General features: G+C 41.0%; 2 protein-coding genes across 3 annotated transcripts in view; one reads left to right on the top strand and one right to left on the bottom strand.

Annotated features, from left to right (window-relative positions):
* ppa2 (inorganic pyrophosphatase 2) overlaps positions 1-107 on the bottom strand; it is a 5,687-nt gene extending 5,580 nt beyond the window's left edge. For both annotated transcript variants that reach the window (XM_076031944.1, XM_076031936.1), the window contains exon 1: positions 1-107. This exon is cut by the window's left edge and continues 128 nt beyond it. In XM_076031944.1, coding sequence (XP_075888059.1) covers positions 1-62 — 62 coding nt within the window. In that variant the 5' untranslated portion in view covers positions 63-107.
* Positions 108-3,178: 3,071 nt separating this feature from the next.
* arhgef38 (Rho guanine nucleotide exchange factor (GEF) 38) lies at positions 3,179-16,294 on the top strand. The gene is made up of 14 exons (XM_076031957.1): positions 3,179-3,553; positions 8,400-8,584; positions 9,571-9,688; positions 9,787-9,934; positions 10,052-10,069; positions 10,173-10,372; positions 10,470-10,603; positions 10,804-10,908; positions 11,003-11,122; positions 11,554-11,928; positions 12,018-12,155; positions 12,396-12,597; positions 13,981-14,264; positions 15,762-16,294. The coding sequence occupies exons 1-14, from the start codon at positions 3,343-3,345 to the stop codon at positions 15,942-15,944; spliced, it is 2,421 nt and encodes an 806-aa protein (XP_075888072.1). The 5' UTR covers positions 3,179-3,342; the 3' UTR covers positions 15,945-16,294.
* The last annotated feature ends 84 nt before the right edge of the window (positions 16,295-16,378 follow it).

The raw sequence follows: 16,378 nt of genomic DNA on the forward strand, positions 1-16,378 counted from the left end.
CAGCCTGGACCGGAAAGTGCCCGCAGGCTGCCGAGGAAACACCGCGACAAGAGCGCTCTCATTTTACTCACTTCCCCGTCTGCCTTTCACTTCCTGTGCCTTCTGTACCTAACATAGTAGCTTTACTTCCCAGAGCTTCCTGTTAGTATACTCCAGAATAAAAGCATGACAATAATACGAAAACTAGGGCGGAAAAACGCATCATTGCGTCGCTTCCTTCAGATAAATTAAAATGACTTTGTCATTGACCTGTTTTAGACGATAGACTTAATCTACGAATAATACTTATTAATGCCGACTCAAAGGGATTAACTTTGTAACAGCAAAATTAATTAAGTGATATTAAATCCACATTTACCTGACATCTATCCAGTAAATCCCAAATTTAGCCGAATTATTTTTTCTGAAAATAAGGAGTTGACAAAAGTCATTATTGTCATGATAAAAAATAATAGAGGAAATCAGCACATGCGAACGATTTCCGCACCACGTTTGGAATGCACATGCCTTACCTAACTTCTTCTGAGTAGGTGTACTTACACCATAAAGTATACTGTACAGCTTCTTGCACATAACAAAACCCTCCTTACAATCTGATGTGTTATGGACCTTGGGCTCCTCTTGGGGGTGCTATACTATTCACATCTCTGCTATACCTGATTGAGGAATCAGGAACACCTGTGACAGCTAGCAGTTCCTGTCTATAAAAAAGGTTTCCTGTGGCCGTTGCCCTTGTGCACCACGATCAGCCATGGTTGTTGAACTCTCGGTTTGTTTTGGTGGCGATTTAGGTTCCTTTTTCCTCCGGTATTGTTCTGCAACATTCACAATCACTTTCCCCCATTTACACATGCAACTTTGATTTCACTAATGACTCACTTGCTTTTGCTAATAACTTTAGTTTGTGTTTCCGAATTTAACGTAAGTTGGTTTAATTTGGTCAAATTCGGTTTAATAGTGTGTCTTTGTTTTAAACGTAACAATTTGCTGTGTTCAATTGGCTAGGTCAGGAGCCTTGCATTCTTCTAATTCAGTTTTTTTTTTTTTTTTTTTTTTGTAACGCTTTTCGTCTTTTCATCTAAAATGGATGCTTAAAAAAAAACAAAAAAAAAAAACATTACAGTTCGAGGTCCGTACAGGTTTGTTTTTATTTGCCATTTGCATTGGTGGCCTGTGCTGTTAACCATAGCACATGATGAGAGCAAAGTCTGTATTTGTTCATTGTGCATGAACCAAAGAGCACATACTCCGACCTTGATGTGTCCATTTATTGTTGCGTGGGTTGGTCTCTGCTCAAACAAATGACTAAAAAAACCAATATCTTTGCGCCCATAAAAAGCTGGATTCTTAACATGGAAAAGTGCATGTTTACCTTTGATCTGGTTGCCATGTACAACTTAAGCTAAGGTCAAGTGCTGTGACTTGACACAAGGACAGAGGATGTTGCAGTAGAATACTGTTTGATTGGAGGCAACACAAAGCTACAATATTTTAGTCCATCATTGTTATTGTGTTTTAATTCATTAACTTTTCCGAGACTGCTAAAAACTTTAGACTGTTTTTTTCGGGACCATTTCATTTTTATGCATTTTTGTATTTATGCACTATAGTACCCTACAGACATAGACCATGTTGTTTCCAGTAATATTTGATCAGAATATATTTGTTTCAGTTTTCCCAGCATACTTAATTCATAAATTAAAAGGTTTGTGGTTATTTGATAAAACGGTTTAAAAGACCATGAATAACTTTTTATGACTTGTCTACTGCTTGCTTTGTGACTGTTAGCTTTAGCAGTAAGCATGAAGGTATGATGGATATTTCAGCTATTTTCTGTAAATAAAATGTCAATTGGGGGGAGGCTGTCCTCCTCATTTCAGGCAAAAAGCCCCACCCAGAGCGACATGATGTCATATAAACAAACACTGTCACAGCACTGGAGCGGAGATAACACTGTTTACTCTTGACAAGTTTGTATAGACCACTCAATTTGTTTACCTAGTTACGTAATAGTTACCCTGGAGATATGACGGGGAATTTTTCATATATTTATTATTTCTTATGCTTTCGTAAATGCCAAGAAAGTGGAAACGTTATGCTGTAATATATTTTTTTTTCTTTTTTTAAACTATACAATTTTTATTTTAGCAAGCAGCTAACACATGCTAATGAGATATATGTGTGGATCCAATTTGACAGAGACTACACAGGTGCGCTATGAGTTTCCTGCACAATGCACTGAGAGCACAATAGGTGACCCCATTGGGCTCATCTGTTGTTCAGTGGGAAGGAAATACATCAATGTTGCGACAGACAAGGGAGTAGTGTCTGGTTGCTTTTGCCACAAATCATTGTGACATCATGTTTATGATGTCACAATGATGATGAGTTTCCTGTGCAGCCTGGTGATTTTATCAGGAAGAATCTTCAAGAGACCCGCCATTTACAAAATGATAAAAGATCTACTGCTTCAAAACCCAAACACGGCACTAACCAAACACAGTTCACAGCTTGCACCTTCAGTCTGTCTTTCTGTTAGAGCTCCACCTTAACTAATTTCTAGATCTTTACTTTTCATTTAAGATTTCAATCAAGCAGTCTGGTAATTGCAAACTGTCCAAAAAATGATCACAACAATCACCACTGTTAAAAATAAAATAATAATCTATAATAAACAATTATAATTTGAAGCCGAATCGGACTATTTAATTTACGCTTTTCAAATTTTCCAAGGCGCACAAAACAAATCAGGTGCGAGATTGTCTTAGACAGCAGGACTAACTTTGTCACTAATCTAAGGGAGGTATCAGTAAGCTTTCAAAAAAAAAGTGAAGGATGGACCTCTGATGACTCACAGGCTGGAGACATGTTGGTGTAACATTATTCGTTGTTCAGTTAATTTGTTTTCAATTCATTTTCTTCATTTTCAACAAAGGAGTGTTGCGAGTCAGAGTCATTCACGTCGGTACTTCCTTTATCGTTGCAAGTTCTTGTTTTGAATTAGCTCCGTGTGGGACTCCACGTCCGCTTCACTGTCGGTGCTTTTCGTTCTGCTGTCGTCTGTCGCGCTGGTCGTGTTTCCTCCTATCTCATGTTTCTCCAGAGAGAAAGTGCACTGCAGCGTTTCAAACAGCCCAGCGGAGAGGCGTGGCCGCACAGCTCTCATGACAGGTGACAAGGGGAGGAGCAGCACTACCTGTGCAGAGCTGCCAGTGAGTGCAACCCTGGACAGTGCACCTGTTGCACTTCCCAGGTTATCTCTCCCTCCCTCTTTCTGTCCTTCTCTCCCCTCCCTCCCCCCATTTCACCTTGACTGGTCTTGGAAGCAGAGACAGCGCCAACATGGATCCCAGCGAGACCAGCGGGGGTGACAAGGAAAAGGAGAAGGAGAAAGTGATAAAGAGGAGGAACCGGCCTGTGTTCCTGCGGTATCTGGAGAGGAGGAAGACAGACACCATCGTGGCTGAAGACATGGCGAAAGGTGACATCAACCTGGGGACGCTGATTAGGAGGAGTCAGTCAGACAAGACGGAGTACAGCGCCAAACTTAAAGGTACGCAAAAGAAAGCATTACCCCAGGGGGGGAAAACTATGGTAACAACCAACATACACACACACACACAAGCCAATAGTTAAGTCTGAAAGTCTGTGAACTCTTTCCATTGGAAAGTTATTGGTTGGGGAAAACCAATAGACAAGTAAATCCATAGTAATCGGCCTCTAGGGAGCGGCATTTAAGCCATCAAGGTTGTTAAAGACAAACAGTGACCGTGCACTGAGTTCTGGCTGCAGATACCAGGCACCTGTTGTGTTACTATGTGTTGAGCGGGAGATACTCCCATAGGGACGGAGCCACATATGCAAACTGAGCTCCAAACTCAGGCACAGAGGAGTGGCTTGAGAGGTGTTCCAGACCAGCAGGTAAACAAGAACCTTGTACACCTGCAGACTGTAAGCAGGGCTTTACGGGTCAACAGCGAGACTGTAAGAAGTTGGTTTTGAAGAAGTCAGACACGTTTGTCAAAACCTGCTGTGGACGTGACGAAAGGGAGCAATTTCCATTTCCAGCAGAAATTGGATAAAAGCTTGAAAGGACAGCTGAAAGGATGAATGACTCACAGTAAAAAATACAATTTAGACAGACTGTGGGTTGCCTCATCACATCACCGCTGACACGGTCTTCCCACCGAGTCCTAAACTGGCTTCACCTGTCCACTGAGTGCTCAGTCAGTGACTGGGAATGCTGCTCTTCAGGCGAAATGACTGACATCACTGTGTCAGCGTGGGATTACTATCAAGCATTAGTCAAACTATGCAGAATTTCCTGTGCCACTTGTTTCAAAGTGGCAGCGAAGCTCATTTCATGACAGAATGTCTCAAAAGCCCTCAGCCAAAGCAAAGCGCAATGTATAGCATATTAACCCACCGCCGATCCGACAGCTTTCCAAACAGCCTTATCAGATTCACTGTGTGTTGACTTGACAGTTTAACTCATTTTGCACTTTCTTGACCAATGTGCATCGCAGTTCAAAGTACAACAACACTGATCTGTCTTCAGATTGAACAAAAACCCTGATCTGTCTTCAGCGTAGCATCTTCATCCCTGCTTGGCTGTAGCTTCACACCTGTCAGGCCGTATTGCATCTTCCCTGGGGTATTACCATTGCAAATATTGACAGTACAATGACTTCACTGAAAGAGGAAACATGTGAGCCGCTGTCGGATAGTCACTTCACATCTGCTCGTCAGACAGGTTTGTCGAGCCACAGGTCCATGGCAACATGACATCAGTGTATAACTATTTACAGTAAATAGAACAAAATACATCTGGAAATGATTCACCAGCACCAGCCTGTTTAAAAGGAAAACGATAAACCAAATATGACCAGGCACTTTTCATAAGTCAAACGCTGACATGCTTACTTTGACGTCTGACGACCTATTTGTGGGGACGCCGTGTGTGTCCAAGGAGTGTGTCACGTGTTTTGGGTTAAATGGAATTGTCAAAATGTTAACTAAACTAAACACAATCGACAGTTGATACTTTTTCTGATAAATCTGCTCAACATTGTTCCTCAAAGGCATTTTGAGACATTTTCAGGATGTCCTTTATAATTTTGGCATACCTTTCCTGACTTTGCAGCAACAAAGTCCCATTGTGCACTCTGCTGTGTGAAAGTCTGATGTGTCATTTTTCTTGGTGGTGATACGTGATACGTCGTGCCTATTCTCCTCTGTTGCTGCCTGATGGATCACTGAATGGTGAAAGGCCCTGTATCCACTTTCATGGGAACTCCTGGACTGGCAACCATATGCAACCTACCAAACACAATTCAAGCGACAGAACAGCTTTTGTCAGAAAGGGAAGTCAAGATTTGAGCAGTAAAACGGTTGTTTACTCTTCGCTTGTAAATGTATCGGGGTGATTGATCTGTTTTTCAAAGAGGCATTTCACCTTTTGAATTAAAATCTTATTCCTAGGACTTTGAAAGTTGAAAGCAAGCTGTTGATGAGTTATGGATAAGTAAATAAAACACACAGAATTATTTTCTCTCCAAAGAGCCACATGAGAACAAAATCCTAGTCTGTGTATGTTGGAATTTTCCTATTGCATTAGATTTTTTTTTTTTTTTCTCCAGGAAGCTCACATGACATGAGTTTGTAATGATACTTGTGACTTACATTGTTTTTTCTTTTACATTTGAAGTAGTAAAATAATCAAAAATCATTTTTGTAGTGTTCTTCTTCTTCTTCTTCTTCTTTTTCTTCTTCTTCTTCTTCTTCTTCTTCTTCTTCTTCTTCTTCTTCTTCTTCTCATTATTATTATTATTATTATTATTATTATTATTATTGTTAATACTAATAATAATACTACTACTACAAATAATAATAATAATAAAAATACAAAAAGGTTGCTTAACATAACTGACCTTTTTTTTTCCATCCAAACTATAATTATCAGGCATTGGCTGGTTAATTATTAATGTTGAAAGGGGAAAAAGACTCGTGGCTGCACAATTGTGTTTATACTCTGAGTTTACTGAAGTTCATATGTGGCAGAAAAATGCTTAATTCAGTAAGAAGTTAAATGCTACTTTTTAGTGCCACCTGTTAGATGGTCTTCAATTATTTAGGGGGAGAAGACAAAAGGGGTGAAGTTTATTGCAGTTCACTGATGCACTCGGTATGCAGAGGATAATCATTTTCATGCCACATTTTGGATGAGGATCTTTTTAAACATGGTATACCTATTAACTACTGTAAAAACAGCAATTTAATTAAAGACTTCATTCTTTTACATTATCATTAAAGATACAAAATATGTAATTCTTGACCATAGTTGATAGTAAAGAAGCAGCCAGCAGTTCCATTCAGGAGTTACTCATTTAGTTTGTTTTTCAGAAAGCATAGAAATATACAGCATGTGTGTAGAAAGTTCCCAGGTCGTAGTTGAAATCGGTTGTCTGTGAATGTAGTTTGGAGGCTGCTGTCACGCACGAGGAAGTACAGTCCTCTGGGCTCAAACACAAGAGCCGTTCTGTCCAGCTTTGGCAAAAAAGCCACGGCTGATTGAAGCGTTCTCAAGTGACAACACTGGTAGTCAAGCAGCAATAGTCCTTTTTTTTTCTTTTCCACAGAATACATGTTCCCATTTTATTGCTAGCCAGGTAGCGAACAAATGTGCCAGTGTTGGCGGTAACTGTAAGACTGAAAGAGCAAAAGTTTCATGTTGTATGTAAAAACTCAGGTGTCATTCACTTCAGATTTTCATCCTGGAATCCATTGGAATCCAAAAGCCCTGCAGATCTCCTGCACCTTCCACATATTTAGGAAGAGACAAAAACAGCAATGCAAGGCAGGGCCAAGCAGCTTCAAAGATATAGTGGTGTCACTAACCTGTGTGAGATAGCAGTGCCCTTTGTGATGTTACAAACAACCTTATTTCAATTGCGTGCTTGAGCACACACTTTGTGAAGTGAAAACGTTATTGTTGGGTCCCATTGCTAAAGGGATTTTTCTTTTCATTCTGTGCCTGTAATTATTATATTATGACGCTGTTCAATTATGCTAGTTCAACTAATTATATAATTAAAATAAAATAAAATAACAACCAAGTGGCATTAAAAAACAAACCAAAAAAAAGTTATTTCTTTTTTAATTTTGCATATTTTGGTTAGCAGCTCATAGCCTAAAGCTCTTCACACTTGCGTTTCAAATGCGTTTGGCACCTCAGGATATGTCTTCCCCTACATTTTCTCCCTCCGTGACAAAGTGTCATGGAAGGTGTTTATTGGGTAATGGCATTACGATTAAAACAAGTGTGGGCACGTGGACGTGTGTGTGTGTGTGTGTGTGTGTGTGTGTGTGTGTGTGTGTGTGTGTGTGTGTGTATATATATATATGTATATATATATATTTACATATGTATATATACGCAAACATAGCAGCAATCCAAGTGTGTGGCCTCTGTCCTCCTGTGTGAATCAGTGTGTGTGCGCTCGTGCGTACGTGGGAGTGTTTTAATCATAGTGCACCGCTCCCACTGCACACCCACACTTCTCTACAAACTCACTCAAACACACACACACACACACACACACAGACACACACGCGTACGCACACAGCCAGTCTGAGTAGACGGAATGCGTGGCACATGGCGTAGCATTACATCAGCAGCACAATTAGTTCCATAACCCGACTTTAGCCTAGCAGCCCTCTCTCTCTCCCTCCCTTTACCTCTTTCTCTCCATCACTTCTATCCCTAGCTTCAGAGAAGATAGTGGTGCGTGTTGTCAATTAGGCAGCAAGGGAGCGTCGCTCCTCCCTGAGCCAACCACCCTCCCTCCCTCGCCTTGACATGCAGAGCGCAGAGCGGCGACGGTCTGATTAGGCAGCAAAGCAATGGGGAAAAAAAGAGCCTGACTGGAATGTCAAGTGGTGTCTTTTGGTGCTTCAACCAGAGAAATTAAATAAGTGTGAAATATAGTCATCTAAATGGCTGCCAGGGTGTCAAGTGGGTTAGGAGAGATGTTACCAAGTGTGCACATTCCCCGGAGCCTCAGAGTTTACCATCGTAATTAAAATGTGCTACAGACAGCCTTTCAGGAAAAGGCAAAAACATTGTGTTTATTCCCAATATTTAATAAGTAGTCCGAGTGTGTAAAAGCTGACGAGAAAAACGAGTAGATTCTTGTAATACAGTCGAGGTGAGGTAGACACTAATGACACCAATGAGTCACACCAATTTCAAACTCAAGGAACAAAAAATGTCAGAAACATCAGCATTCTTGGGAATGTGTGAATAGCGTAAGGTGATTTCTTTTGTTTGAACAAATGAGCCAATGAATGTGAGTATTTTTTTGACTCTGTAATATACCTATTTAAACATCTTTTCTCAGAGAAAATGACGCCACACGACTTGTCCACACCTCCCTCGCCTGCTCTGGACCCAGAGGAGGTCCGCTCCAGGAAGATGAACCGCAGGGCAAAGGTCATTCAGGAGCTAGTGCAGACTGAAGGGGACTACCTCAAAGACCTGGAGCTCTGTATTCAAGAGATGGTCCAGCCTCTCAGAAACCTGCAGGTACATGCTTTTCTACATTTTTACCGCATTAGGTGGTCTCGGGTGGACAGAAAGTATACATGACTGAGGGTGTGGACACCAATGCGGGTTACCAGTACCCCTTGTGACATCACATAGGGTTGCTTTTTAAAAAAGCAGAGCAAGCAAAGAAGCAAATAATGGCCTTTTTCTCATTTCTGGAGAGCCCACTGACAGGATAGAGACATATAGTTACAGAGGTGTAACTGGTAAAGTGAGTGTTGCATATAAATGGAGCTTTATGATCGTGCCATCCATAAGGTTATAGCCCAGACAAGTCGGCAGCTTTGTAGGGAATAAAAACACAGACCTTATTAAAGGCTAGGCCATATTAAAACCTTTTTCATCCAAACATCCAGACGTAGCAAAAGTACACATTCTGTACTTGAGTAAAAGTAAGAATACTTGATTAAAAAAAAAAATTGGATAAAAGTATTGATTCAACTCTTTTCCTCAAGTAAAAGGAAGGAGGTGCAGGTTCTGAAATATACTTAAGTAAAATGTTCTTTTTCATCTGCAGCACAGCCAAACTGTAATCTGTAATAATTATGACCAGTGAGCCATTTTTGGATTTTTACACATTTAATAACAATAAGTGGTGTTATTTTCTACATTTCTGTTTTTCTCAGTACTGAAAATATACTGAACAGTGATCCCAAAGCCCAGGTACTCTAAAATAATCTCCCTTGATAATATGATCCAGTTTTATATTTAACTGCACAACAAGCACATAGCTTCACTTCAAGCAACAACAACTATAAGTGAATTACTTTTTACAGATTTTGTATCTTTTTGTTTCTTTTGTTCAAAAAGTGACCAACATGTTCTCCCAATGTAAGGAGGGGAAAGTACAAATATTTGGGTACAAATGTAGGGAGTAAAAGTAAAATTTTGTCAGTGGGGTAGAATTTGAAGAAAATATCAGATTGGGGGTGTTCTAACAGTGGCCCCTTGATGCTCTATGTTAGGTTGTGGATGTAGACCGATTGTTCACCAACATGGAGACCGTGTGTGAGGTGTCAGCAGCGCTCCTCCAGAGACTGCAGGAGGCCACGGCTGAGCCCGACCGGGAAGCAGTACTGATAGGTTTCACTCTTTCTTCCACCAGCCACTCTTGTGGTTTATGGTCTTGTTTACTCTCTCCTATTAAAAAAAATGAAACTCATTTCCCATTTTCTTTCAAGGAGACGTGTTCATCCAGGCAAAGGCAGCTTTAGAGGACGTCTACAAGATTTACTGCTACCATCACGATGATGCCAATGCGTCGCTCAAATCCTGCGAGAAAGAAGAAGAGATAAAGCAACATTTCACTACCTGTGTATTAGCGCTGAAGTAAGTCACTGCGTTAAAATATATTTCACGTTATAGGTAATGTACCTGGTACTTGGGTATAACAGTGTACTGTGTGCAAACATTGTTTTGATTTTTGTTTTTCTCATCTTTTAAAAGGAAAATCTATGATCAAGAGTAAGTTCTTCACTGTAAACGGTACAACAAATTCTTGTTTGGATGACATATATGCTAAAATGCATCAGTGTATTTGATAAATGTTGTTTGTTACCCTGTGTAGAGGGAAACCCAATTTGTTGAACATGGGTTCACTGCTCATCAAACCAGTCCAGAGGATCATGAAGTACCCCCTGCTGCTCGGGGAGCTTTGGCAGGCCACACCTGAAGACCACCCGGACCACCGACCCCTGCAGGAGGCCTTCACTGCAGCCAAAATCATCAATATTAACATCAATGAATTCAAGAGACGAAAGGATATAGGTAAGGTCTAGTCTTTTATCAAATTTGATATTTTTGTATTATTTTGTATCGTTTTTCTGTTCTGATCTGGTTGAATGAATAATCTCCATGTGTCCAGCTATGAAGTATAAAAGGTTAGAAGATGAAGGCACACTAAGGGGCAAGCTGCACAAGTTCAACATCCACTCCATAAGGAAGAAAGGTGACAGGTTTGCCGGCTATCTCAAGTTTCTGACTGGAGTAGAGCCACAGGTAAAAGATGCTTCCATCAGAAAACCTATGCTGACCTTAGCTAAGTTAATGGTACATTTCTCATTTAGTATAACTATCTAACGCGATAAGCTATGTCTGGTAACTGGCAATTTTTGGTTTACGTTTCATGACCTGAATCGGCATTTGTTTTTTTATTTAAAAAATCTTTTTTTCTGTAATGTTGATCCTCTTTATGACAGGTCAGAGATGAAGTGTTTGATCGTGAGGAGAAGCTGTTTCGAGGTCTGGAGAAGGCTGTGAGACAGCTGGTCAAGAACGTTCAGTGTTACCTGCAGCACACCCAGGTAGACACATGATCGTTTCTAATTCTACAATTAAAGAAGTGTGAGCGGGGAATCGTTCATTTTGCGACTTGTCAAACTTCTTCATACGCCACAGGAGATTGTGTCGGTGGCTGTTCAGAACGTGGACAACATGGAGAGCATCATCAAGGAACCAAACAAAAACGGCACAGTGGGCTCATCACTCAGTAATGGCAACGACCCCTACAAGCACTTTGTGAGTCTAACGTCTATTTTTTGGCCAAAATCCACTTTGCTGTAATGTGTGATGCAGGATTAGAGCAAGAAACAAATAGAGCCTAAATAAGTCAATCATGAGTTAATATCCATAATGATAAGTATATTGAACATTACACACAAAATAAATACAATTGCCTTCTAAATTCAACTTGACCTTGATGTTTTTGTATGGATAATAATGGGTAATGACATTATTATATAAATATTGAAAATGTGTTATAATATGAAAAAATTACATAATTGTTTATGTTATGAATGCATATTTTAAGCCTGCTGCCAAATCAGGATATAATACTGTATACTGAAAAATGGCACGTGAAATGTAAAAAAAAAAGATCTAATGTAAACTAAAAACTAAAGCATACAAAAGCTAATGCTCAAAATCTCTATCACTGTGATGACCTTCAGAGGGACAGTATGGAGTCCTTGGTCCTCGGTCCCCTCTCCTCCCTGCAAGGCTTGTTCACGGGCCCTCAAAAGCTCATCCTGAAGCGCTATGACAAATTGCTGGATTACTGCAGCCGGCTGGAGCGCTCCTCTTCATTCTCCTCCTCATCCTCGTTGTCCACCACTGCTTCCTCGCCTTCGTTGATGTTGGAGGAGCCGCCCGGCCCGGCCAGGAGGGACTACGAAGCCCTCAACGCGCTGCTGGTGGAGGAGCTGCAGAGGTTCAACGAGGCGGCCTTCACCATACTAACCAACTGCGTGGTGAACCTGGTGGCCCTGTTTAGAGGCCTGACTCAGAAAGTGCTGCTTTCTTCCCCTTCACTGCATCAGCTACCGGTGAGCCTGCAACACAGAGATCCCATTATAGGGCGAAAAGAAGAAGTTTTTTTTTTTTAAATGTAAGACTTATGCATTACACTTTGTAGGCACCACTATCAAACATCGCTGAGGTGCAGAACAGCATTATGGACAAGCTGAACAATATGACTTTTGTCAAAGACAACGCCCAGAGGTTAATGGAGCGAAAAGTCAGCTTTGAAAGGCAACGAGACAGGAAAATAACGGTAAGTAGCTCATCCTCAATCTATTATGAATTTTAAACCATCAGCTTGTGCTCTTCCGTCACCTACTCTCTAAAATGATTACAAACTATTGGCCCTATATGCATGTCAGCAGTATGGGTCACCTGGTGCAAGACCATTATACTGAACCCTTATTGAATGATTAGGTCGAGGTTCTGTTGAGACCAAGGCATTGCTTCTACAGGACATACTCAGATGCGTTTGCGGCACGCTCTCCCTCAGGTGCCAGAGGTGCAGCGTCAGACGGAGGAGCAGCGGGCCTCACTGCTGGCCGAGCACCCGGTCGACCGTCTATACCAGCTGAAGAGGAAGTGCAACGGCTGCCAGGAGGAGGACCTGAGCCTGCTGGAGGGCGAGCTGGTGGCCCTGCTGGAGGACACCGACCCACTGGGCAGCAGCAGCCGCTGGCTCGTTCACACTGGAGGTCAGTGCACGACGAGGGCGTGTTGGTCTTTGTTTTTCCATGCGGCAGGAGGGAAGTGTGTCGGCGGCTCCTTTCCTCGACACGCGGGGTGAATTGAGACGTTGCCGCAGATCATCTGTCAGAGTAGCGAGGCCCCACAGGCGCGCCAAACTTTACTTTCCGCCGCTGACAAGTCAGCGCACGGTGCGCCGGTCCTGGGAGCTCCAGTGATGTCACAGTTGCCGGAACGTCTCGGCCTGCCTCTGGAGACGGTTACCTCTCATCTCCCGGGCCATCTCCATAACTTGTCTCCACTTCTCCTCCTCCTCCCTCCGTGCGTCGTCTGATTATCCTGAGATGCATTGTAAGCAGCGTAACTCACACTACAAAGCTCCCCCCTGCGAGAATTCAGAAACAAGGACACGGCGATGGGGCTCGCACAGGGATCCTTCTGCACGCGAGGACGGGGTATTTTTTGCATGAGCTCTGGAAAATGCTGCTGATGTGTGTCTTTATATATATATTTTTTTTTTTAAATTTTTTTTTTTATTTGGCAAAGTACGTTCTTCACAGGCTCAGTGTCTCCTTTGGGATTACAAGCATTCCCAGGAAGTCGTTGTTGTCAAGTCTTGTGTTGATACCAACATTATGAATGTGCGCACTCGGATTTGAAACTGTGTAAGCAAATGCTGCGGCTTCTCATAACAACCCGCGTCTTACTGTCAGGGCCGCAGCCCCATGTATTAAACATGTGACCAGGAACTATGTTGATTATTAATAGGTGGTGCAGTTGGCTCTGCAATGACTAAAGAGGGTGTTAGTTTTCCTGCATTGCCCAGGAACATATTTTTTTTGCTTTTCCATCCTATTGCAATTTTATTCTGATCACATAATTTCGTTGTGCATAATGTGTTATGACTTGCCCAGGGTGTCACCTGCCTTCACCCTAAGGCAGATATATCCCCCGTGACCCTGAGCTCAGGAAGAAGCGGGTATTGAAAATGGATGGATAGATGGATAATGCATCATGACAATGAAGCTGCTTTACCTTTACCTTTAACCTAAATAGATTTTTTTTTTCAGTTTTAAAGCCAGACACTGAAAGTCTTGCTGTTATTCTGTACAATTAGACTATTACAATATACCGATTGCCTGTTTTTCTTTTGCTGTTCCTATTAAAGAGAAATCAATATCTTATACTTGGTTAGCATGATGGGCAGAGTATAAATGAGGGGATGTTGCATTTAGCACACAACATTATAGTTGCTTTTTTTTTTTTTCTAAATGCAGACAAAAAGCCTTAATTTCTTGATGAATTGAACTTGTATTTCTGGATTCTTCTTCCTTTAATTTGGCCTCAGCCACCACGCCTCCTGACCAACTGTCCCTTTGTGTCGCTGTCAGGTGTGCAGGGCTACGTCTACTCCACGTTCCTGAAGCCGTACAACCCACTGAGAGACTCCCAGCGGGCGGCACAGATGGTCAAAGAGCAGCAGCAGCAGCAGTCGCCTGCCACGCTGGACGAGGACTTTGACGACCTCAGCCTGTTCGTGTCAGGCAGTGGCAGCAGCAGCCTGCGCAGCTTCAGCCTGAACACCACCGACAGCAGCTCCACGCTCTCGGGGCTACAAGGGGAACAAGAAAGTCCCCAAGACCCAGAGGACATGCTGGACAATGACAGTCAGCAGGTGTGTGTGTGTGTGTGTGTGTGTGTGTGTGTGTGTGTGTGTTTGTGTCTTTCTCTGTGTGTGGGTGTGTTTCGTAAAAATGCATCATTTTTAAGTAGGGATGAATAATAATAATAATAATAATAATAATAAAAAAATCATCCCTACAGCTTTTCACAACAGATACAGTATATATATATATATATATATATATATATATATATATATATATATATATATATATATATATATATATGTATATATATATGTATATATATATATATATATATATATATATATATATATATATATATATATATATATATATATATATACATGTATATATATATATATATATATATATATATATATATATATATATATATATATATATATACATGTATGCATACATATATGTGTGTGTGTTTGTGTGTGTACTGCAACTGTGGAGGGTCGTGAGTAAAATTGACGTGTGCGGTCAGACGTAGTGGATGAGGAGCTCTATCTGCGGTGGCACGCCTGAATGCGCCATGGTATCTCTGATGAACCTGTCTGGACATTGAATTTGTTGAATCACATACAAGATAAGGGCTGTCAGTCAGTTCGCCCTCATCCTCATGATGCACATTGGAACCGCATAATTAAATAGCCCATGCATTACAGGTAAATTAAAAGGCTCAGTGAACGCTAATTAATCAACATTTTGACTTTGCGCTTCTTTAGAAATAAACAGACAGACAGCGCCACCTTTTGGAATAAATGGAGGACACATGCAAAATCGTGTGCAATGACAATGTCAATGTGTGGTAGATGCTGCTATTATTTACTTGGTGCACAAAAAAGATTGCCATTTGAAAAAATAATTGCGTGTGTTTCAAAAGGTTTGGCTGCATCAAACAGACAAAAAAACAAATGCAAATGCTTTTTTGTTCTCGCTCAGCATGTGTGGCAAGCAGTCTTATCTTGCTAAAAAAAAAAAAAAAACCTCCTTGCGAAAAGGAAAAACAATGATAAACAAAATGTTTTTGAGGAATGTAATCGTTTACCTAAAAATATGGACCCTTCTTTGAAGCCTTGTAGCCACTTTTTCAGCTTAATATTTCACTATAGGAAACTTTGTTATTGTGCTGTGGTGTAAAACAGCAGCAAAAGGAAATTAGATGATATGCCATGATTCAAATGTTATGTGTGTATGTGTCGACATAAAGAGTTTAAAAAGAATAGATGGGGAGGTTAAAGCTTTGAGTTGATATACTAGGTAATTATTATATTGTTATTAACATTAAGTATTGAGTACTTGCAGTCAGTAAATTTAATACTGATGCAGTTGAGACAAGACATCCAAACTGACTGGCTCTGAGCTATGAATGTGTTTCCTGACTGAATATGGATAAACTAGAAGTCAGTGGCACTAGAGGCACTTTGACAAATGTTGCTCCATTGAATGACCCTCAACAGACAGGATTGTGACATACTGTTTTTGTGAATGCCTAACAATAACTGTGTCTCCTTTGGCAGTTTTATGCTGTGTATGCATTCCAAGCTCGCTGCGACCAGGAACTGACACTGCAGGAGTACCAGCATGTCCACATCCTGCAGTTCTCAGACCTGGGAGGCAACAAAGACTGGTGGCTGGCTGAGTCCAACGGACAGAAAGGATACGTCCCTGCCAACTACCTTGGCAGGATGTCTTATGCTTAAACAGAGAAGGAGATAGAGAGAAACTGAGAACTAAAAAAAAAACATCCACCAAGAACACTTAAACCCCTGTGGCATTCACTTTCTATAATGGCCAGTCAGTGTGAGAGGTGTGTGTCAGAGGAAACCCATGTGTGGCGGTAGAGACTACAGCCCAATGTGATGAGCACTTTTTTGTACTTCAGTGTTGTAATTGATATCATGAAGTGATTTAACAATGAAGACATTTCCTGAACTTACTTGCAGATGAAATTATATGTGAAATGGTAAAATATATGAAGAGTGTTTTACGGTTTAGAGATTTATGTAATTATTTATAAATGAAAGATTTAATAAATATGATATGAACGATCCTCTTCTGGTTCTGCAGACTTCTCTAAAGAATTAACACAACGCCATGTCTAAAATAAGAGATTTAATTATGTTTGATGGTAAAA

Source organism: Nelusetta ayraudi, unplaced genomic scaffold (assembly GCF_046127955.1).
Source record: "Nelusetta ayraudi isolate G7.1 ecotype Tasmania unplaced genomic scaffold, CSIRO-AGI_Nayr_v1 ptg000004l, whole genome shotgun sequence".
Classification (NCBI taxonomy): domain Eukaryota; kingdom Metazoa; phylum Chordata; class Actinopteri; order Tetraodontiformes; family Monacanthidae; genus Nelusetta; species Nelusetta ayraudi.